A 25,118-nucleotide genomic window follows, 5' to 3' on the forward strand; every position below is an offset into this window, starting at 1 on the left:
TGCAAACGTACCGTCTCCGCACTACCACCATTTGAAAACATGTTGGTACGCAACCATTCTTACAAGTACCTGATTAGGCGTGACGTAATTTGTTTTAAAATCCCACCTACTAATATCCAAAGAAATTGCTCGTGTACTCATTGACTGGTTCTCTTCAACGTGGTACAGTATGGCCTCTTTCAATATGAGCGGGCAGAATCTGCTTGGAGCATCATACTCAAGCTTGCTGAAAGTGAACGTGCCATTTCTCGACGCGTTGCGTAATTGTGGCGAAAAGAACATGCAATGGAGTACCATGCTGCATACTTACCTAAGAAATACGTTTTCAAACGACAGCAACACGGGAATGGTCCATTTGCGGACATGGGTCCTTATTCAAAATATTATCTACTTACTCCCCTTTACAAGTCCTAGAAGTTTGTAACAGGAATTTTCGAACACCCTGTATACCTGCACTGAAGTTGCATTATGTTGCATATACGCTGTAGCAATGCCCTCAAGCTGAAACCACCGAGTGAGGTGGTTAGCACACTGGACTCGCATTCGGGAGGACGACGGTTCAATCCCATCTCCAGCCATCCTGATGTAGGTTTTCCGTAATTTCCCTAAATCGTTTCAGGCAAATGCCGGGATGGTTCCTTTGAAAGGGCACAGCCGATTTCCTTCCCCATCCTTCCCCAACCCGAGCTTGTGCTCCGTATCTAATGATCTCATTGTCAATGGGACGTTAAACACCACTAACCTAACCTAACCCTCAAACCGAAAATTTTTGATCGCCCATTATAATAAAATCATTGTAAAAATTATTATCATCACAATCTTTGAAAGTGTTGTTAATAAAATTTTTCTATTTAAACTTGACTGAACTGCATGTGACTGCTTTAGTCTTTAGTAAAACTTGCATCTCACTGCATATTTAACTGAACTGAACTTTATCTGACTGCATGAAAATATTGTTGGAAAATTAATACTCAAAATACACATCTGACTGCATGAAAGTTTAGTGGTAAAAATAAATGAAAGTCGCCAACCTGCACCTGACTGCGTCTGTGGACTTAGCTCGTGCACTCCTTCCCATTTAGCCGATTATAAAACATATATTCAACTCAGCCATAGTGCAATGGCATAAAATTGTCATTCTAGATAACTTTACTGCTTTTGGCCCTGTTTGTTACTTAATAAAAATTCTGTTCTGATCTGAATAACTTGCCAACTGTGCAATGGAATATAGATTATTTTACTCTGATAAATGAAATTATTAGCTTTACTCATGGGAACTTTACTTTAATGTACCTTTTGGTTCAATGAAAGCACAGGATGCGGAGAATGACATAAGGTGTGAGATGAAACTCTAATTTTATCTAAAAAATATTTATTATTCAAACTTTTAAGACACACGTGAAAAACTAAAAAAAAAACTTCTATAGCAAGTTTCACAAAAAGCTTATAGCATCAACAATGGGATTTCTATCTAGCTTTAGACATTATTTAACCAAAGAAAACCTATTTTATTAATTATTCTTTCTAGTTTCCCGAGGTATATTCCGAGTTTCGCTCAATATATAGCTTATTATGTGCGTAGCGCCAATTCTTACTTTGATGCTGTCACGACCCGGCTGCCTCCTGCAGGCATCTAGCTCTGACTCGAAACACGTCTGCTGTCTCTGCGCACCTCCTCGCCACTACTCAAACTTCTACCGCGTGCACCTAGCTCTGTTAGCTGTCAAAGATCTTACTACTCGAAGATGTACTACTCGTCCAACCTTGCGGTTGGGAACTATCGACATTTTTCACTGGAGCTATCCTGATCGAATCTCAGCACATACCTTTCATCTTGTCATTTCTGCACATCATCACAATCTCATCAGCTTCTCATCTACTTACATCATCATATCAAAATATCACCAACAGCCAAAGTTGCACAGTGGTAGGACACTGCATATGACTTGAGGTCATTATCAAACCATCACCTCCCTCAGATCAAATCATTACCACTCTCACATCAAATCATCACCATTTCATCACCATTATCACCTTATTTTCATCTCATATCGTTGTCATAATATAATCAACATGATAACATCGTCACCACCTCACCATCAAATCGTCATTAAGCATGGTAGAGCAGTGTTAAGAGGTCTCCATCTGGTCACTCATATTTCGAATTTGCATCATTTCCTTAAACTGCCTTTGACATGTTTGGAATGCATCCTTGGATGAATTCTTACTTTCTCTCATCAGCCCACTCAAATTCTAGCTAGTGTTCTATCTCCAAAGGCTTCTTTGTTGAAGGGACGCCAGTCCTGACTCCCTTCTTATTCAGGCTGTCGTCATCCATGCTGTATAAAAGGCATCTCCATATATCATGGTATCCGCCCTGAATATTTTCTGACATCACCAATCCACCCCTCATTGGGTCGCTGACCCAGTCCTGTCTCATCTCTCAGAGTCGAACCGAGTACTCCCACGCACCTGTCTACAGTCTCATCCACTTCGATTTAATTTCCACCGAGGTCACAGTTATGGCTCCACACCAGTCTGTCCCCTTGGACCACTGCCTCGCTGCCCCTTTTGGTAGTTCATGTCGCAACTTTGCGTTACTCGCTGAGCAACTTCCAACTGTTGATTGGTTTTCGCATTAAAAGACCACGCTTCACTGGCATTACTTGTAACCGATAGATACAGTGAGAGGTGTGTAAAGCAGAACACAAAATTGCAGACATTGGGGCTTTTAGAATGAAATTTTCACTCTGCAGCGGAGTGTGCGCTGATATGAAACTTCCTGGCAGAAAGGATATTGCGGAGTTCGAGTCTCAGTCCGGCACACAGTTTTAATCTGCCAGGAAGTTTCATATCAGCGCACACTCCGCTGCAGAGTGAAAATATCATTCTGGAAACATCTTCCAGGCTGTGGCTAAGCCATGTCTCCACAATATCCTTTCTTTCAGGAGTGCTGTTTCTGCAAGGTTCGCAGGAGAGCTTCTGTAAAGTTTGGAAGGTAGGAGGCGAGGTACTGGCAGAAGTAAAGCTTTGAGGACGGGGCATGTGAGTCGTGCTTGGGTAGCTCAGTTGGTAGAGTACTTGCCCGCGAAAGGCAAAGGTCCCAAGTTCGAGTCTCGGTCTGGCACACAGTTTTAATCTGCCAGGAAGTTTCATATCAGCGCACACTCCGCTGCAGAGTGAAAATTTCATTCTGGAAACATCCTCCAGGCTGTGGCTAAGACATGTCTCCACAATATCCTTTCTTTCAGGAGTGCTATTTTTGCAAGGTTCGCAGAAGAGCTTCTGTAAAGTTTGGAAGGTAGGAGGCGAGGTACTGGCAGAAGTAAAGCTGTGAGGACGGGGCATGTGAGTCGTGCTTGGGTAGCTCAGTTGGTAGAGTACTTGCCCGCGAAAGGCAAAGGTCCCAAGTTCGAGTCTCGGTCTGGCACACAGTTTTAATCTGCCAGGAAGTTTCATTGGGGCTTTTGTCTAGTAATAAAAACTGAACTAAAGTCAGTGTGAGCAGGTCTCGGAAGGCCCTAATGGTACTGACCGACCGCCGAGTCATCCTCAGCCGTTAGGCGTCACCAGGTGCAGATACAGAGGGCACGTGGTCAGCACACTGCAGTCCAGGCCACTGTCAGTTTTCATGACCGGAGCCGCCACTTCTCAACCAAGTAGCTCCTCAGTTTGCCTCACGAGGGCTGAGTGCACCCCACTTGCCAACACCTCTCGGCAGACTGGATGGTGACCCATTAAAATGCTAGTCAAGCCCAGCATTGATTGACTACGGTGATATGATGGGAACCTGTGTTACCACTGTGTCAAGACTTTTAGCCTTTGTCTAATAATGTTGGTGCGATTTTTATTTCACTGTGACATGAGCGCAAAAATATACTCATCAACACTGTCTGCAATTGTGACGGATTGCTCGAATGTTTTCTGTTTGCAGTTCTTTAAACACCCACTTCCCCATTGCGACTTCATAATAATTACTTTCACTCACGCTACAGTTAAAGCAAATGAACTTCAGTTTAGTTATTACTAGCGTCATCAGTTTCAAATACAGATAATACACAACAGAATTCACACTGCAATAATAACTACAGAGTTTATGAGAACCATGATTGAAGATATTTCAAACAAGGAGAACAGAGAATGAGATTTTCACTCTGCAGCGGAGTGTGCGCTGATATGAAACTTCCTGGCAGATTAAAACTGTGTGCCCGACCGAGACTCGAACTCGGGACCTTTGCCTTTCGCGGGCAAGTGCTCTACCATCTGAGCTACCGAAGCACGACTCACGTCCGGTACTCACAGCTTTACTTCTGCCAGTACCTCGTCTCCTACCTTCCAAACTTTACAGAAGCTCTCCTGCGAACCTTGCAGAACTAGCACCCCTGAAAGAAAGGATATTGCGGAGACATGGCTTAGCCACAGCCTGGGGGATGTTTCCAGAATGAGATTTTCACTCTGCAGCGGAGTGTGCGCTGATATGAAACTTCCTGGCAGATTAAAACTGTGTGCCCGACCGAGACTCGAACTCGGGACCTTTGCCTTTCGCGGGCAAGTGCTCTACCATCTGAGCTACCGAAGCACGACTCACGTCCGGTACTCACAGCTTTACTTCTGCCAGTACCTCGTCTCCTACCTTCCAAACTTTACAGAAGCTCTCCTGCGAACCTTGCAGAACTAGCACTCCTGAAAGAAAGGATATTGCGGAGACATGGCTTAGCCACAGCCTGGGGGATGTTTCCAGAATGAGATTTTCACTCTGCAGCGGAGTGTGCGCTGATATGAAACTTCCTGGCAGATTAAAACTGTGTGCCCGACCGAGACTCGAACTCGGGACCTTTGCCTTTCGCGGGCAAGTGCTCTCCCATCTGAGCTACCGAAGATTAAAACTGTGTGCCCGACCGAGACTCTGGCAGGAAGTTTCATATCAGCGCACACTCCGCTGCAGAGTGAAAATCTCATTCTGGAAACATCCCCCAGGCTGTGGCTAAGCCATGTCTCCGCAATATCCTTTCTTTCAGGAGTGCTAGTTCTGCAAGGTTCGCAGGAGAGCTTCTGTAAAGTTTAGAAGGTAGGAGACGAGGTACTGGCAGAAGTAAAGCTGTGAGTACCGGACGTGAGTCGTGCTTCGGTAGCTCAGATGGTAGAGCACTTGCCCGCGAAAGGCAAAGGTCCCATGCCGGTCTAGGAATGGTAGAACGATGGGTTCGATGACGGTTTGGATGTACCGTGCACTATTCAGTGTCCCCTCGACGATCACCAGTGGTGTACGGCCAGTGTAGGAGATCGCTCCCCGCACCATGATGCCGGGTGTTGGCCCTGTGTGCCTCGGTCGTATGCAGTCCTGATTGTGGCGCTCACCTGCACGGCGCCAAACATGAATACGACCATCATTGGCACCAAGGCAGAAGCGACTCTCATCGCTGAAGACGACACGTCTCCATTCGTCCCTCCATTCACGCCTGTCGCGACACCACTGGAGGCGGGCTGCACGATGTTGGGGCGTGAGCGGAAGACGGCCTAACGGTGTGCGGGACCGTAGCCCAGCTTCATGGAGACGGTTGCGAATGGTCCTCGCCGATACCCCAGGAGCAACAGTGTCCCTAATTTGCTGGGAAGTGGCGGTGCGGTCCCCTACGGCACTGCGTAGGATCCTACGGTCTTGGCGTGCATCCGTGCGTCGCTGCGGTCCGGTCCAAGGTCGACGGGCACGTGCACCTTCCGCCGACCACTGGCGACAACATCGATGTACTGTGGAGACCTCACGCCCCACGTGTTGAGCAATTCGGCGGTACGTCCACCCGGCCTCCCGCATGCCCACTATACGCCCTCGCTCAAAGTCCGTCAACTGCACATACGGTTCACGTCCACGCTGTCGCGGCATGCTACCAGTGTTAAAGACTGCGATGGAGCTCCGTATGCCACGGCAAACTGGTTGACACTGACGGCGGCGGTGCACAAATGCTGCGCAGCTAGTGCCATTCGACGGCCAACACCGCGGTTCCTGGTGTGTCCGCTGTGCCGTGCGTGTGATCATTGCTTGTACAGCCCTCTCGCAGTGTCCGGAGCAAGTATGGTGGGTCTGACACACCGGTGTCAATGTGTTCTTTTTTCCATTTCCAGGAGTGTAGATGACATGACACCTACCTACTTTGTGCGGTTACACTATGGGATAAAAACTATCCAGACACCCCCAAAACATAGGTTTTTCATATTATGTGTATTGTGCTGCCACCTACTGCCAGGTATTACATATCAGGGACTTCAGTAGTCATTAGACTTCCTGAGAGAGCAGAATGGGGCGCTCTGCAAAACTCACAGACTTCGAATGTGATTGGGTGTCACTTGTGTCATACCTCTAAACGCGAGATTTCTACACTCCCAAATATTCTTACGTCCACTGTTTCTGATGTGATAATGAAGTTCCTGAAGGGACACCTACAGCACTCTCGCGTACAGGCCGACCTCGTCTGATGACTGACAGAGGCTGCCGACAGATGAAGAGGGTCGTAATGTGTAATAGGCAGAACGTCACACAGGAATTCCAAACTGCAAGTACTATGACAGTTAGGGGTGGGGTGAGAAAACTTGATGATCGAGCGGCTGCTCATAAGACACACATCACGCCGGTAAATGCCAAACGACGCCTCGCTTGGTATAAGGAGCGTAAACATTGGACGATTGGACAGTGGGAAAACGTCGTGTGGAGTGACGAATCACGATACACAATATGGCGATCCGATGGCAGGGTGTGGGCATGGCAAATGCCCAGTGAACGTCATCTGCCAGCGTGTGTAGTGCCAACAGTAAAATTCGGAGGCAGGATGTGGTCGTGTTTTTCATGGAGGGGGCTTGCATCCCTTGTTGTTTTCGTGCCACTATCACAGCACAAGCCGACATTGATGTTTTAATCACCTTCTTGACTCCCACTGCTGAAGATACTTCGGGGATGGCGATTTTATCTTTCAGCACGATCGAGCACCTGTTCATAATGCACGACCTGTGGCGGAGTGGTTACACGACAATGACATCCCTGTAATGGACTGGTCTGCACAGAGTCCTGCCCTAAATCCTATAGAACACCTTTGGGATTTTTGGATTGCCGACTTTTTGCCAGGTCACACCAACCGACATTGATACCTCTCATTGGTGCATCACTCCATGAAGAATGGGCTTCCATTCCCCAAGAAACCTTCCAGCTCCTGACTGAACGTATGTCTGCGAGAGTGGAAGCTGTCATCTACCCTAAGTGTGGGGAAACACTATATTGAATTCCAGCATTACCGATGTAGGGTGCCACGAGCTTGTAGGTCAGCTTCAGCCAGGTGTCCAGATACTTTCGATCACATAGTGTATGTTGAAATGATAATTATTTGCATACTCAGGCATGTATCGACATTTGTGGCGTATCTCCGCCATGATGCGCATCATCTACATCTACACGACTTCTCTACAATTCAGAATTAAGTGCCTGGCGGAGGGTTTTTTGAACCATTTTCAGACTATTTCTCTGTCATATCAGTGTGTGGAGCTTCTTCTTTCCGACATGTCCAAAAACACAGACACCACATAGAATCCACAGATGCTATATATATTTTTGAAAGAACAGACACCAAACATTCATGTAACTGACTCGCCTCAATGGACCATGAATCTACCCATCACCTTCATTGTGGATGCACAATTACTTTAGACCCCCTGTGGGAATCTCAAAGTAGAACATGGAGGACATGGGTGGCAGTGTGGGTCAACAGGGAGGTGTGCCAAGATAGTCAATGCAGTTGCTATAAATACTCTGTCCGTAGTGTGCAGTGATTAATACAGCCGCCTAGTAACCAGGAGATCCCACGTTTGAGACCCGTTCTGGCACACGTTTCCACTCAGCTCATTAAGTCCTGATAAATAATTCCTTCCCTTTCGATTCATTTCTCCCCCCACATCTAGCTCACACGATATTTCTCTATCGTTCCTCTCCCTAACAGCGCTCGAGGAGAATGAGCACTTGTACTTTCCTTGCAAGCTCTAATGTTTCTTATTTCACACACATCAAAAAAAGTTCTGCTTCACTTCTGTTCTGAGAGTTTCGGAACCTGTGCAGAAATTTGGTATAGACATCAACATAAACATCATTTCCACCCTTTTTATAGCTCATGAAAACTCCACATTGCATGCTGTACCGTCATACAGCGAGACCTTGGAGGGAGGTGTTGGTCCAGACTGCTGTACACACCAGTATCTCTGATACCAAATAGCACATCCCCCTGCATGGATGCATCCTTGTATTCGTCAAGGCATATATCCACAAGTTCATCAAGGCACTGTTGGTCCAGATTGTCCCACTTCTCAACGGCGATTTGGCGTAGATCCCTCAGAGTGGTTGGTGGATCACGTCGTCCATAAATAGCCCTTTTCAATCCACCCCAGTCATGTTCTATAGGGTTCATGTCTGGAGAACATGCTGGCCAGTCTAGTCGAGCGATGTTGTTGTCGTGAAGGAAGTCATTCACAAGATGGGCACGATGGGGACATGGAGACGAATGCCTCGCCTACATGCTGCCGATAAGGTTTCACTATCGATCGGAGGATGGCATTCACGCATCGTACAGCCGTTACGGCGCCTTCGATGACCACGAGTAGTGTACGTCAGCCCCACATAATGCCACCCCAAAACAGTGGGGAACCTCCACCTTGCTGCACTCTCTGGACAGTGTGTCTAAAGGCGTTCAGCCTGACAGGGTCTCCGACGATTTTCTGGTTGGATGCATATTCGACACTCATCGTGAGGAGAACATGATGCCAATCCTGAGCAGTCCATTCGGCATGTTGTTGGGCCCATTTGTACCGCGCTGCATGGTGTCATGGTTGCAAACATGGACCTCTCCATGGACGTTGGGAGTGAAGGTGCACGTCATGTAGCCTATTTGCACACAGTTTGAGTCATAACATGACGCCCTGTGGCTGCACGAAAGGCATTATTCAACATGATGGCGTTACTGTCAGGGTTCCTCCGATCCATAATCCGTAGGTAGAGGCCATCCACTGCAGTAGTAGCCCTTGGGCAGCCTGAGCGAGGCATGTCATCGACAGTTCCTGTCTCTCTGTATCTCTTCCATGTCCGAACAACATCGCCTTGGTTCACTCCGAGACGCCTGAACATTGTTGAGAGCCCTTCCTGGCACAAAGTAACATTGAAGACGCGATCGAACTGCAGTATTTACCGTCTAGGCATGGTTAAACTACAGACAACTCGAGCTGTGCACCTCCTTCCTGGTGGAATGACTGGAACTGATCGGCTGTCGAACCCCCTCTGACTAAAAGACGCTGCTCATGCATGGTTGCTTACACAACGTCTATCTTCAGGAGTTCTGGGAACTGGGGTGATGCAAAACTTTTCTTGATGTGTGTAGTACTATGATAATTTCGCTCAATGCACGGTAGTGATGATAAAATATTGTCACATACAGAGGAGAAAATTGGTGATTGGAATGTGGAAAGATTCCGCCATAACGAAAAACGCCTTTATTTCAGTTATTGCTACTCCAACTCAGGTATCATATCTGTGACACTCTCTTCCCTTCTTAGCTATAATATAAAACAAGCCGCCCTCCTTTGAGCTTTTTCGATATCCTCCGTCATCCTGTCTTATGTGGAACGCATGTCACGTAGCAGTACTCCTGGAGACCAAGGATAAGTGTAGTGAAGGCAGTGTCTCTAGTTGACTTCTTATATTTCCTGAGTGTTATATCAATAAATCGCAATCTTTGGTTCCCTTTTTCCCACAACATTGTCTATGTGATTGTTCTAGTTTAAGTTGTTTGTAACTTTAATTCCTAGGTATTTAGTTCAGCTGACCGCCTTAGAGTTTTGTGATTTACCGTGTAACCTAAATTTAACGGTTTTCTTTTAGTACACAAGAATGCCTTGTATCACTTCTGTTTCACTTGATGGCTTTCCATCAGTTACTACAATGGCTCAATGGCTCTGAGCACTATGCGACTTAACTTCTGAGGTCATCAGTCGCCTAGAACTTAGAACTAATTAAACCTAACTAACCTAAGGACATCAGACACAGCCATGCCCGAGGCAGGATTCGAACCTGCGACCGTAGCGGTCGCTCGGCTCCAGACTGTAGCGCCTAGAACCGCACGGCCACTCCGGCCGGCTCACTTACGACAGACTTTGACTTTACTGGGAGGAAATCATGAATCCATTTGCACAACGGACACGCTACCCTGCAGGCACGGAGTTCAATAAGAAATCTTTCCTAAGGAACCGCATCAAAAGCCTTTTCGGCATCTAGAAGTTGGGAATGAGTTTCAGAGCCCATGTCGATAGCACTCATCACTTCGTGTGAATAAAGAGCTATTTGTGTTTCACAAGAACGATATTTTCTGAATATGTACTTAGTAAATCGTTTTCTTCGAGATACTTCATGACGTTCGAACACAGTATATGTTTGAAAATCCCACTGCAAGTCGGCGTCAGTGATATGGGTCTGTAAGTCAGCTGATTACTCCTATTTCCTTTCTTGATCAATGATATGACTTCTGTATGTTTCCCCTTCTTTTGACATGGACCTTGTGTCGAGCGATTGGTTGTATATGATTGCTAAATATGGTGCCATTGTATCAGCACACTCTGAAAGGAATCTGATTGGTATACCATCTGGACTGAAGACTTGCCTGTGTTAAGTGATTTAAGGTGCTTCGCTACACCGAGAATATCTACACCTAAGTTACTCATATTGGGAGCTGTTCTTCATTAGAATTATGAAACATTTACTTCAACTTCTTTGGTGTCGGAATTTCGTAAAAATGTCGTTGGTAATATTTGCACTGATATCGCTCGGTGACCTGAGGTATTGGGTGCGTCTTGCAGCTGGTGTACTTTACATATGACCGGATTCTCTATCAGATTTCGAGACATAGTTTTTTTTCGTGGAACCTATTAAAGTCATCCTGCACTGAAGTCCGTTCTAAGTTTCGAGCTTTAGTATTAAAAAAAAAATAAATAAATAAATAAAATAAAAAAACCGCTAATCTTGGAGATTTCGTGAGTTGTTAAATTTGGCATGCTTTTTACATTGATTCTGCAAGTGTTCTGACCTGTTTTGTGTACCACATGGGTTCAGAATCATTTTTAGTAGTTTATTAGGTATAAATCTCCCAACTGCCACTAATACAATTTCTCTGACTTCAGCCCACAACTGGTCTACACTTACATAGTCAGCTTGGTAAGAGTGGAGACTGTTTGCTAGGAAGGTGCCAAGCGATTTTTTATCTGTTTTCTTAAATAGGTATATTTCGGTTTTATTATTATGCACTTGGATGTTGCGGCAGTCAATCCGGATACAACGATCTTATGGTCACTAATCACTGTATCTGACATGATGCTATCTATTTGCTCAGGATTATTTGCTGCTGAGAGTTCAAGTACGTTTTCATAATCATTTACAGTTCAAATGGGCTCCTGAATTAACAGCTCAAAATAAGTTTCTAAGAAAGCTTGTAGTATGTTTTCGGGCGATCTTTTACACCGACTACCAGCTCTGGACATGTATTTTCACCAACATATTGAGGCGAGAGTGAAGTCATCACCAGCTAATGTATAATTATATGAATGGGGTACCTATTTGGAATGAGACTCAACTTTTCTTTGAAATGTTCAGCAACAGAGTCATCTGTGTCAGAGGTGGGGACAGTAAAAGGAGACAGTTATCAATTTATTCTGGTTGTCTAGTATAACCTCTACCAATACCAACTCACAGGGGCTACGTAATTCAATTTCACTACAAGAGAAACTGCTACTATCAGCGACAAACTGTATTTAATCTATCCTTTCTGAACACTGTCAGGTCCTTTGTAAAAATTAGCTTTAGCCAGCATTTTATACCTCTAGCAATTGGAACTTCAGTGCTTTCTAGTAGCAGTTGGAGCTCTGGTTCTTTCCCAATACAGATAGGACGGTTTACAACTGCGACATTGATGGCTGCTATGTCTACCCTCTTCCTGTGTTTGTCCTGCATCCTTTCAGACTGAAGCCCTTTCTCTACTTTTCTCTACTTTCCTGAGACCCTCTAACCTTCGGTTCGCGACCAGTTCAAGACATAAAAACAAGGTTTTTGGCAAACGGAAGTATGCAAAGGGACTCATAATTTTGTTCTGCGATTATCAATCATAACTCTTGTATCAACTGAGATACTGACACAAATACACTACGTGATCAGAAGTATTCGAACACGCCTAAAAACATACGTTTTGCATATTAGGTGCCTTGTGCTGCCACCCACTGCCGGTACTCCATATCAGCGATCGCAGTCGTCATTAGACATCGTGAGAGAGAAGAATGGGGCGCTCCCCAGAACTCACGGACTTTGAATGTAGTCTCAGGTGATCGAGTGTCACTTGTGTCATATGTCTGTACGCGAGATTTCTACACTCCTAAACATCCCTAGGTCCAATGCTTCCGATGTGGTAGTGAAGTGGAAATGTGAGGGGACAGCACAAAAGCGTACTCTGGCCTCGTCTGTTGACTGACAGAGACCGCCGACAGTTGAAGAGGGTCGTAATAGACAGACATCTACCCAGGCCATCACACAGGAGTTCCAGACTGCATCAGGATCCATTGCAAGTACTATGAGAGTAAGGCGGGAGGTGAGAAAACTTGGATTTCATGGTCGAGCCATTGCTCGTAAGCTACACATCACGCCAGTAAATGCCAAACAACGCCTCGCTTGGTGTAAGGAGCGTAAACATTGGACAATTGGACACTGGAAAAACTTTGTGTGGAGTGACGAATCACGGTACACAATGTGGCAATCCAATGGCAGGATGTGGGTATGGCGAATGCCCAGTGAACGTCATCTGCCCGCGCGTGTAGTGCCAACATTAAAATTCGGAGGTGATGGTGTTATGGTGTGGTCGTGTTTTTCATGGAGGGGACTTGCACCCCTTGTTATTTTGCGTGGCACTATCACAGCACAGGCCTACAGTGATGTTTTAAGCACCTTTTTGCTTCCCACTGTTAAGAGCAATTCGGGGATTGCAATTGCATCTTTCAACACGATCCAGCACCTGTTCATAATGCACGGCCTGTGGCGGAGTAGTTACACAACAATAACATCCCTGTAATGGACTGGCCTGCACAGAGTCCTGACCTGAATCCTACAGAACACCTTTGGGATGTTTTGGAACGCCGACTTCGTGCCAGGCCTCACCGACCGACATCGATACCTCTCCTCAGCATTCCATGAAGAATGGGTTCCCATTCCTCAAGAAACTTTCCAGCACCTCATTGAACGTAGGCCTGCGAGAGTGGAAGCTGTCATCAAGGCTAAGGGGTGGGCCAACACCATATTGAATTCCTGCATTACCGATGAAGGCACCACGAACTTGTAAATCATGTTTTTCAAGTGTCTGTATGCTTTTGATCACACAGTGTATATATACCCTCTTTCTGTGTTCGTCCGGCATTCTTTCAGACTGAAGCCCTTTTCTGTATTTTCCTGAGACCCTCTAAGTCTTGGTTCGCGAACAGTTCAAGACATAAAAACAAGATTTCTGTCAAACGGAAGTATGCAAATGGGCTCATAATTTGGTTCTGCGATTATCACTCGTAACTCTTGTATCAACTGAGGTACTGACACAAATATGTTATTGTTAGATAGTACGATGTACATTTTTTTAATTGTGCTCGTAAACAGTTTTCCTTTTTTTATTATATCCGACGACAGCTAGGGCTTTTATTTATACGTGTGGCTTCATCTGTGATCTGTTGCCATCTCAACATCACACATGAAACCTTCGATAATGATAGAAGGTAAGTACTGAAGTAAAATTATGCAAAGGCTGAGACTTGAACATGGGTCCCCTGCTTACTAGGTCGATGGGCTAACCATAAACCACCTGGGCATTGTGGTTGCAGGGCTGTAGTCCATTGCCCTACCCAACGCTTGCTTCAGTTCACACCATCAGCCCATTTTTCCTGACTTAATATCGTTGGTATTGCCAGGACTCTCCAATACTGGAACAGTATCCCAGTTTTTGTGCATAATTGTGAAACCCTGCCTGTACCTCAGGCACAGGTGATCAACAATGGATATGATGTGATTATATTTACCTGAAGACATACGAGGTGTTATTGGAAAGTTCCAAGAATGGATCTACTACTGTTTACTAGTTTGGCGTGCAGGTACACGGAGGGTGGGGAGTGAGTCATTGCCTACTCCTTGAACGCCCTCTGTCAGGAAACTGCATTTCCTTTATTCATTTCGTTGTGGCAGCTGGTTGCGTGCGGGTCTGTTAGGGCTTGTTGCGTGATTCTGTCTGCGCGAAAATAGACGTAGAAACGGAGCAACGAGTTTGTGTGAAATTTTGTTTTAAAGCCGGGAAATGAGCTTCAGAGATTTACGAACTATTTAAAACAGTTTTGGAGGTAATTGTATGAGCCAGTCAAATGTTTTTCTCTGGTTCAACAGATTTAAAAATGGCCGCAAATCATGTGAAGATGAACCACGGACCGTCCGTCGTTCCACTTCAAAAACGAATGAAAATGTTGTGAAAGTTCGCAACTTAGTGCGTTCTGTTCGTAGACTTACAACTAGGGATATTGCTGATGAACATGTTTCTACGCAGTTCAGTCAATTTTAAATGAAGATCTGAACAGGCGTCGAGTGTCCGCAAAATTCATTCCTAAAGTGTTGTCAAGTCGCCAGAGACAATACCGACTTCAAGTGTGTCAAGAACTGATTAATCGGACTAAAAATGACCCAGATTTGTTAAACAGGGTAATTACAGGTGACGCATCGTGGGTATATGGATATGATCCTGAAACAAAAGTGGAGTGTTTACGGTGGAAGACTCTAGGTTCACCACGACCGAAAAAAGCACGGCAAAGTCGGTCGAAGGTGAAGAAAATGTTGGTGATTTTTTCCGGTTCTACTGGTATTGCGCATCATGAATTTACTCCTGGAGGACATACAGTTGACCAGGAATACTACAAATGTGTCCTTGAGCATTTGCGCCAAAAAATGCGGAAGGAAAGGCCTGAATTGTGGAGGGGCAGGAGTTGGGTGCTGCACCGTGACAATGCTCTAGCTCATCGTGCCTTCTCCACCGTTGAATTTTTGACCAAATTCCAAATTCCTGTGCTTCCACAACCACCATATTCCCCTGATTTGGCCCCTGCGGACTTGTAACTGTTTCGTAAACTAAAATTTTCTTGAGAAGGAAGTGATTGGACTCGATTGAAGACATCCAGGCAAGTATGGAGGTCGTCCTTAACCCATTAAGTACCAGTGTCCTATTTTGAGGACAGAGCACATATTCATTTATAAATACACAATAAATTATTAATTTGCACCTATTACTGTTCTACGACATTTGTTGATGCTTTTTATAACAAATGTATGATTAGAGGAAATTAAAAGCAATAAATCCTACCTTTAATTGGTTATTGAATACTAAGGCACACTTTTCGTTATTACAGGTATTTACTTTATCGTCAATTTAGTAATGTTTGAAATATGTGGCAAAGATCTTTTTGCCATTATTTACAGTCAACAATGTGTCTTTCAATCTACTTGCATTGTTAGCTCAATTGGAGTTATATTCATTGTTTTCCATTGTTATAAAATTTGGTGTACTCGAAATAGGACACTGGGACTTGGTGTTATCATTTCAGTAATTTGTATTGCTGCACGTTCCAATATGAAACTCTGCTACTGCTGATGTATTTTCTTTTTAGAACGTGGTAATTTTACCAGATTTTGTTGCTGAGGTAAGTAACGACCCCTCTTTTATATATAAATTACAGGATATGAAGATACTTTGAAATTTACAGTGTATTATGTAAGTATATTTATGAATATCGTACCCATTAGTAAATAATACAGTTCGAGATGGACAGTTTATCCGTGGCCATCCTATTAGATTTGGCTAAAAGTTGTGATCTCTTTGTGGAGCAAGTGGCTACTGTTTCAAATTTGATTTATACTGTGGAAAGGATCCAGAAGATACTGCAAGGGATGACCTACTATTGGGATCAAGAGTAGTCCTAAACATTGCTGCATTGAAAAACCCGAGAATCATTGTGTGTACTTTGACAATTTCTTCACTGGTAGAGATCTTCTGATTCATCAGAGAAATTTGGGTTTTCGAGCAACTGGGACTGTCAGAGAGAATCGAGTCGGCGACTGTCCACTACTGAGCAGCAACGAACTGAAAGAGACAGTTCGACGAAACTATGACTACCAGTTCGACAGGAATGGTGTAGTCTTATTTGTTCGATGGCACGACAACAGATGCATTACAATTGGTACAAATTTTGACAAAGTTGAACCTTTGGGAGTAGCTATGGGGTACAGTAGACAAGCAAGTAAGAAGACACAAGTGGAACAACCTGCCGTTTTGAAGTCGTACAACGCGTACATGGAAGGTGTTGACCACCATGACTGGTTAGTTGGAAAATATGCGACGGTAATTAGAGGGACAAAATGGTACTGGGTCCTATTACATGTTTGCTGGAAATGGTCCTCGTAAATGCCTGACTCTGTTACAGACTAGTACATGGGAAAAATGCACAGGATTTACTGGATTTCAGACGTGCTGTTACAGTCACATACCTGAAATTGGGCACTGGAAGACCGAATATTGGACGTCCAATGGAATACCCATCAAGTCAGTTGAGAGTGACACTAGACATCAGGTTTGATGGAATTGGTCATATGATTGACAAAAGAAGCACGCAAAGAAGATGTGTAAGAGCTAAATGCAACGGGAAACCTAAAACATATTGTGTTAAATGCCGTGTAACACTGTGTGTGAAGTGGATTGTACCATTTCACAAGAAATAAATAGTTGAGACTAGAATACAGTTTAGTATGCTATACGCTGCTGTTAGATCCCAGTGTCCTATTTTGAGGACGGCCATTATATCAGCATGTATAAATATTCTTTGGCTATTTATGTACTTATTGTGGTTCATACACTATCTACACTATAATTAAGGAATAAAAAATTACATTTAAAAAAAATTAATTTGGGACTTAATGGGTTAACACACTCTGGGAAAAAAATTTCCAGGAATGTTTCCAAAAGTGGAAACACCGTTGGAGTCGGAGTTTTCAGTCAGAAGGGGACTATTCTGAAGGAGATGCATCACAGTAGCATGTAAGTGCCACCATTGTACAATTACAAGCCCATTCTTGAAACTTTGCAATCACACCTCGTAGGTCACCTATGCCTGAGATACAGGTAGCATCTCCCCATTACATAAAGAAGCTAATGTGCTATTACAGCACTGGACAGCCTCAGCAATTCTGACGATTTCTTCATCTTTCCCTATCGAAGATAAAATTTATACCCAACATGTCTCCAGGAAAATATAATTACAACACGTGGAACGACTCGCTATAAAAACAAAACCACAGACTGTCGTGAGGTACAAATAGGCTACTTATATAGCTTAGCATGCAGCTTGTAATCCATGTGGTTACCAGTTTTGTCAAAACTGCCATGTACGGTAATCAAATGCCATTAAAATGATAAATCCATCTAATCTAAATTAACTCTCAGCTAGAAATGAGAGTGTGAGTATGGTTTAAGTTGATGCAAGTGATTGCTCTAATTAACTATTAAATTCAACATTGATTTCTTATTCCAGAGGATTGTTTACATTGGTAATTGGGAAACCTGTTGAATACAAGTTAAGCGGAGGCAAGCAGAACCAGGGAAAAGAGCCAGTTTCAGGCCATTAGGGTGTCACAGTGCTCTTCAAAAGGTACGCACTGCCTCTGTGAGGGGAAGAGAAGCAGCTAGGTAGAAGCACTGGCTCAGTATGTTGCGTGTGAGCCCAGTTCCACTGGGTAGGCGCTGTCTATATTTGCGTCCTAAAGAAAGCTGTTGTGTAATCAAAGACTGCTTTTAACATGGAGTGTCCAATGGCACTGGGAAGGCATGTCTTGAGCTAACAGCACCAGGGTATGTTGTACAGTAATGCACTGCGCCATGCAGAAAATGCTTATTTTGGAACTGCTCGACACAGGACAGCTCAAAGATAAGGTCGGTAAGGTGGAGTGAGACGAGATTATCTGACTCCTTTGTGCTCGGGAGCCGGCCGCTGTGACCGAGCGGGTCTAGGCGCTTCAGTCTGGAACCGCACGACTGCTACGGTCGCAGGTTAGAATCCTCCCTCGGGCATGGATGTGTGTGATGTCCTTAGGTTGATTAGGTTTAAGTAGTTCTAAGTCTAGGGGACTGATGACCTCAGATGTTAAGTCCCATAGTGCTCAGAGCCATTTGAACCATTTTTTTGTGCTCGGGAGCGTGGCACTCGAGCCATCAGGACACCACTAAGCTAACTGAATTATCGTTGACTTTACTGTGAAATAGTAAGAGTAACTACCATTGGCTAATACACTGAAGCGTCAAAGTAACTGGTATAGGCATGCGTATTCAAATACAAAAAATGGTTCAAATGGCTCTGAGCACTATGGGACTTAACTTCTGAGGTCATCAGTCCCCTAGAACTTGGAACTACTTAAACCTAACTAACCTAGGGACATCACACACGTCCATGCCCGAGGGAGGATACGAACCTGCGCATTCAAATACAGAGATATGCAAACAGGGAGAATACGCCGCTGCTATCGGCAACACCTATATAAGACAATTGTTTGGCGCAGTTGTTAGATCAGTTACCGCTGCTACAATGGCCGGTTATCAAGATTTAAGTGAGTTTGAACGCGGTGCTATAGTCGGGGGACGAGCGATGGGACTCAGCATCTCCGAGATAGCGATGAAGTGGGGATTTTCTAGTACGACCATTACACTGAATATCAGGAATCCGGAAAAACATCGAATCTCCGACATCGCTGCTGCCGGAAAACCTGCAAGAAAGGGACCAACGACGTCAGAAGAGAATCGTTCAGTGCGACAGAAATGCTACCCCTCCGCAAATACACTCCTGGAAATTGAAATAAGAACACCGTGAATTCATTGTCCCAGGAAGGGGAAACTTTATTGACACATTCCTGGGGTCAGATACATCACATGATCACACTGACAGAACCACAGGCACATAGACACAGGCAACAGAGCATGCACAATGTCGGCACTAGTACAGTGTATATCCACCTTTCGCAGCAATGCAGGCTGCTATTCTCCCATGGAGACGATCGTAGAGATGCTGGATGTAGTCCTGTGGAACGGCTTGCCATGCCATTTCCACCTGGCGCCTCAGTTGGACCAGCGTTCGTGCTGGACGTGCAGACCGCGTGAGACGACGCTTCATCCAGTCCCAAACATGCTCAATGGGGGACAGATCCGGAGATCTTGCTGGCCAGGGTAGTTGACTTACACCTTCTAGAGCATGTTGGGTGGCACGGGATACATGCGGACGTGCATTGTCCTGTTGGAACAGCAAGTTCCCTTGCCGGTCTAGGAATGGTAGAACGATGGGTTCGATGACGGTTTGGATGTACCGTGCACTATTCAGTGTCCCCTCGACGATCACCAGTGGTGTACGGCCAGTGTAGGAGATCGCTCCCCACACCATGATGCCAGGTGTTGGCCCTGTGTGCCTCGGTTGTATGCAGTCCTGATTGTGGCGCTCACCTGCACGGCGCCAAACACGCATACGACCATCATTGGCACCAAGGCAGAAGCGACTCTCATCGCTGAAGACGACACGTCTCCATTCGTCCCTCCATTCACGCCTGTCGCGACACCACTGGAGGCGGGCTGCACGATGTTGGGGCGTGAGCGGAAGACGGCCTAACGGTGTGCGGGACCGTAGCCCAGCTTCATGGAGACGGTTGCGAATGGTCCTCGCCGATACTCCAGGAGCAACAGTGTCCCTAATTTGCTGGGAAGTGGCGGTGCGGTCCCCAACGGCACTGCGTAGGATGCTACGGTCTTGGCGTGCATCCGTGCGTCGCTGCGGTCCGGTCCCAGGTCGACGGGCACGTGCACCTTCCGCCGACCACTGGCGACAACGTCGATGTGCTGTGGAGATCTCACGCCCCACGTGTTGAGCAATTCGGCGGTACATCCACCCGGTCTACCGCATGCCCACTATACGCCCTCGCTCAAAGTCCGTCAACTGCACATACGGTTCACGTCCACGCTGTCGCGGCATGCTACCAGTGTTAAAGACTGCGATGGAGCTCCGTATGCCACGGCAAACTGGCTGACACTGACGGCGGCGGTGCACAAATGCTGCGCAGCTAGCGCCATTCGACGGCCAACACCGCGATTCCTGGTGTGTCCGCTGTGCCGTGCGTGTGATCATTGCTTGTACAGCCCTCTCGCAGTGTCCGGAGCAAGTATGGTGGGTCTGACACACCGGTGTCAATGTGTTCTTTTTTCCATTTCCAGGAGTGTAGCTGCATATTTCAGTGCTGGCACATCAACAAGTGTCAATGCGCGAATCATTCAACGAAACATCATCGATAAGGGATTTCGGAGCTGAAGGCCCACTCGTGTACCCTTGATGATTGCACGACACAAGGCTTTACGCCTCGCCTGGGCGCGTCAGCACCAACATTGGACTGTTGATGACTGGAAACATGTTGCCTGGTCGTACGAGTCTCGTTTCAAATCCTATCGTGCGGATGGACGTCTACGGGTATGGAGACAACCTCATGAATCCGTGGACACTACATGTCAGCAGAGGACTGTTCAAGCTGGTGGAGGCTCTGTAATGCTGTGGGGCGCGTGCAGTTAGAGGTGATATGAGACCCGTGATACGTCTAGATACGACGCTGACGGGTGACACGTACGTAAGCATCCTCTCTGATCACTTGCATCTATTCGTGTCCATTGTGCATTCCGACAGACTTGGGCAGTTCCAGCAGGACAGTGCGACACTCTACACGTCCAGAACTGCTACAGAGTGTCTCCAGGAACACTCTTCTGAATTTAAACACTTCCGCTGGCCACCAAACTCCCCAGACATGAACATTATTGAGGATATCTGGGATGCCTTGCAACTTGCTGTTCAGAAGAGATCTCCACGCCCTCGTACTCTTACGGGTTTATGTACAGCCCTGTCAGGATTTATGGCGTCAGTTCCCTCCAGCACTACTTCAGACATTAGTCGAGTCCATGCCACGTCGTGTTGCGGCACTTCTGCGATCTCGCTGGGGCCTTACACGATATTAGGCAGGTGAACCGGTTTCTTCGGCTCTTCAATCCATAAATAAATTTCGGAATGGCAGAACATGACTCGCTTTTGCGAACATGGAGAAGGCCTTACCGGCTGAAGCGCGAAATACCACTGATAGTGGGCGTCAGAGCTTGGCTGCTTCTGAGCTCTAGTACTAAAACTCCCTACAATTGGGCAGTTGTATTAAAAGTGAGTAAGGAAGGAAGACTTAGCATCTGATTGGCTGTCATTCGGATGCTCACACTCAGAAAGTAAGAGTAAAAGTTCCGTTGCTTGCTGGGAGTGATCGGCAGAGTGTCTTTCATCCGAGACTCGACAGGTGACGTTTCAGCCAAGAGAGGGGCCTTTATTCCAGGCTTTGAGGGAGGGCAACATTCGGTGCAGACCAGATGGTTTATAGTTTAGCAGCCACCGGTCTTGGACACTGGTAACTCTAAGTGAGCAGCAGCAGTGTTTGTAGGAACCATGCGAGGACTTCAGATTAATGGCAGGACTTTCACAATTTTAATTCAAGTAAATTTGTGAACACTCACAACTCGGCATGTGCTCGATGAAGATGGTAGGTGTATGCATAGTTCTTTCCGTATTTCTTTCCTCTATGATTAACATTCGACAATCACATTGCTGCTTCCGCAAACTTGATTGTTCCCCCAGTGTATTGTTGACTTTAACGTACTCATCTCAGACTCATTACATGAGTTTTGCCATTTTATTGATATTGTAATCCCATTGTAACTTGTGTTAATACTTACTGAACATAACGGATTACTGTCTTCGTGCACTTATCTTCAATGTGAACCCTACAGGGACTTCTGGTAAATAGGATTTCATACTAACCAGTCTTTCATTCAATAGTTTGATGAACCCCTATTTCACCTTTTTGTGTCATAAGATCCATATTTCACATATACTAGGGCCACCATGGTTAATAAATTCATTAAATTATCTGTTGCAGGACACCTATTAAATTCATGTGGTTCAAAAAATGTTCAAATGTGTGTGAAATTTTATGGGACTAAACTGCTAAGGTGATCAGTCCCTAAGCTTACACGGTACTTAACCTAAATTATCCTAAGGACGAACACACACACCCATGTCCGAGGGAGGACTCGAACCTCCGCCGGGACCAGCCGCACAGTCCATGACTGCAGCGCCTTAGACCGCTAGGCTAATCCCGCACGGCAAAATTCATGTGGACCTATGGAGAGTTCGGGGTGCACTCAGCCTCGTGACGCCAATTGAGGAGCTACTCGACCGACTAGTAACGGCTCCGGTCAAAGAAAACCATCATAACGACTGGGAGAGCGGTGTACTGACCACATGCCCCTCCTATCCGCATCCTACCACCCGATCCCTTCTTCTAGTCAAGTTGTGCCAAAAACTCCTCTTCTCCCCAATTCTATTCAATACCTCCTCATTAGTTATGTGATCTACCTATCTAATCTTCAGCATTCTTCTGTAGCGCCACATTTCGAAAGCTTCTATTCTCTTCTTGTCTAAACTATTTATTGTCCATGTTTCACTTCCATACATGGCTACTCTCACATACAAATACTTTCAGAAACGACTTCCTGACACTTAAACCAATACTCGATGTTAACAAATTTCTCTTCTTCAGAAACACTTTCCTTGCCATTGCTAGTCTACATTTTCTATCCTTTCTACTTCGACCATCATCAGTTATTTTGCTCCCCAAATAGCAAAACTCCTTTATCACTTTAAGTGTCTCATTTCCTAATCTAATTCCCTCAGCATCACCTGACTTAATTCGACTACATCCCATTATCCTCGTTTTGCTTTTGTTGATGTTCATCTTATATACTCCTTTCAAGACACTGTCCATTCCGTTTAACTGCTCTTCCACGTTCTTTGCTGTCTCTGACAGAATTACAATGCCATCGGCGAACCTCAAAGTTTTTATTTCTCCATGGATTTTAATGCCTACTCCAAACTTTTCTTTTGTTTCCTTTACTGCTTGCTCAATATACAGATTGAATAACATCGGCGAGAGGCTACAACCCTGTATCACTCCCTTCCCAACCACTGCTCCCCTTTCATGCCCCTCGACTCTTAGAACTGCCATCTGCTTTCTGTACAGATTGTAAATATCCTTTCGCTCCGTGTATTTTACCCCAGCCACCTTCAGAATTTGAAAGGCAGTATTCCAATCACCATTGTCAAAAGCTTTCTCTGAGTCTATAAAAGCTAGAAATGTAGGTTTGCCTTTCCTTAATCCTTCTTCTTAGATAAGTCGTAGGGTCAGTATTGCCTCACATGTTCCAACATTTCTAAGGAATCCAAACTGATCTTCGCAGAGGTTGGCTTCTACAAGTTTTTCCATTCGTCTGTAAAGAATTCGCGTTAGTATTTTGCAGCTGTGACTTATTAAACTGATAGTTCGGTAATTTTCACATCTGTCAACACCTGCTTTCTTTGGGATTGAAATTATTATATTCTTCTAGAAGTCTGAGGGAATTTCGCCTGTCTCATACATCTTGCTCACCAGATAGTAGAGTTTTGTCAGGAATGGCTCTCCCAAGGCTGTCAGTAGTTCTAATGGAATGTTGTCTACTCCCGGGGCCTTATTTCGGCTTAGGTCTTTCAGTGCTCTGTGAAACTCTTCACGCAGTATCGTATCTCCCATTTCATCTTCATCTACATCCTCTTCCATTTCCATAATATTGTCCTCAAGAACATCGCCCCTGTATAGACCCTCTATATACTCCTTCAACCTTTCTGCTTTCCCTTCTTTGCTTAGAACTGGGTTATTAGATATTATTTCTTGTGTTGCATTTTAATGGTGAGCAATGTACCATAAAATTTTCCGACGCCCTGTCTATTTTTTTCCACGTGCAGACGTATGTCCATCCTGTATTCTATAGTGAGAAACAACAGATATATGTTTTGGACACCACGAACGTCACTCTTCATGCATGTGGGTAGGTGTGATCGTAGCAGCAGATGTCTTGTTGTTGACGTGGCCCTAGGATACAGTCAATCAAGATAACTTTTTACCAGTCGATGTAGCTTTGTAATACTTACTACTGTTGTTTCAAATGGCATCTGCGCCACCTGCTTAGATTACTTTGTACTAAAAGTTGCAGTTTTGTTACCTTTGTGTTTTCTAGTTAGTATTTCAGTTGTCTTTCCACCATCTTACTAGCTCCCACAGTTGTGATTATCCTTTAATTGCACTGACGGTGAAGAGAGCTTCTGACGAAAATGATGTAAGTTCAACAATGTCCGATCTATACAGATACCTTTGTATACTGTTTGGTTTTATTCCTTATAAACACCTGATATTCTTCTGGCATGACCTAAATTTACACAGAGCATTAGATATAGAAAAAAATACTATGTTTTTTAAGACTGGTCTAAAGATACGGTATAGGACAGTGTCACTTTGCACCAGTATTTAAACCGGAATTTTACTGTGATACGGCACAGTTAGTGAACATTTTTACTTTCCCAAGCACTCAGTTACTACACAGGCCAACGATGGGAAAACATTTTTTGCTGAAAATACCTCATTCTTATGTTTTTTAGGGTGTGAAATCCAAATATGATACTTAAAAAACGGTAGCACCCACAATTTCTTCACTGTTCACAGTGAAATTTATTAAATTGAGCGATTTTTAAAGAATTTAACAGCTTTTATGTAGTTAAAATAATTGAAAAAGGAGGTGTAATGAATGTAGATGACTGTGGTAGCACTGCTGAAAAACATTTGCTGGCAAAAAAAGGTCTATTCTATTTTTGTGTTAACAGGTGGTGTTTTGTTTACTCTCAACCTAACATCACTTTCCTGTTTCCTGTACATGTATTCAATACAATGTCTAATCCCGGTTGTGAAAATTCTGCTGACACTTTTTGTTATATTTGCGGTGAATTTCTGATTAAAAAACACAAAAGAAATATTACAGATTTTGTGAAAATGTTTTATCTATCATACTTTT

The 25,118-nt window shown here is 44.8% G+C and overlaps 1 protein-coding gene across 1 annotated transcript in view; it reads left to right on the forward strand.

Annotated features, from left to right (window-relative positions):
• The window catches only part of LOC126426527 (odorant receptor 2a-like), a 105,842-nt gene extending 88,090 nt beyond the window's left edge, over window positions 1-17,752 (forward strand). The window contains exons 5-6 of the mRNA XM_050088431.1: window positions 16,555-16,701; window positions 17,659-17,752. Of these exons, the coding sequence (XP_049944388.1) occupies window positions 16,555-16,701; window positions 17,659-17,752 (241 nt within the window). The remainder of the gene's footprint in view (window positions 1-16,554; window positions 16,702-17,658) is intronic.
• Window positions 17,753-25,118: the final 7,366 nt, after the last annotated feature.

This window comes from Schistocerca serialis, chromosome 11, assembly GCF_023864345.2.
Source record: "Schistocerca serialis cubense isolate TAMUIC-IGC-003099 chromosome 11, iqSchSeri2.2, whole genome shotgun sequence".
NCBI classification, from domain to species: Eukaryota; Metazoa; Arthropoda; class Insecta; order Orthoptera; family Acrididae; genus Schistocerca; species Schistocerca serialis.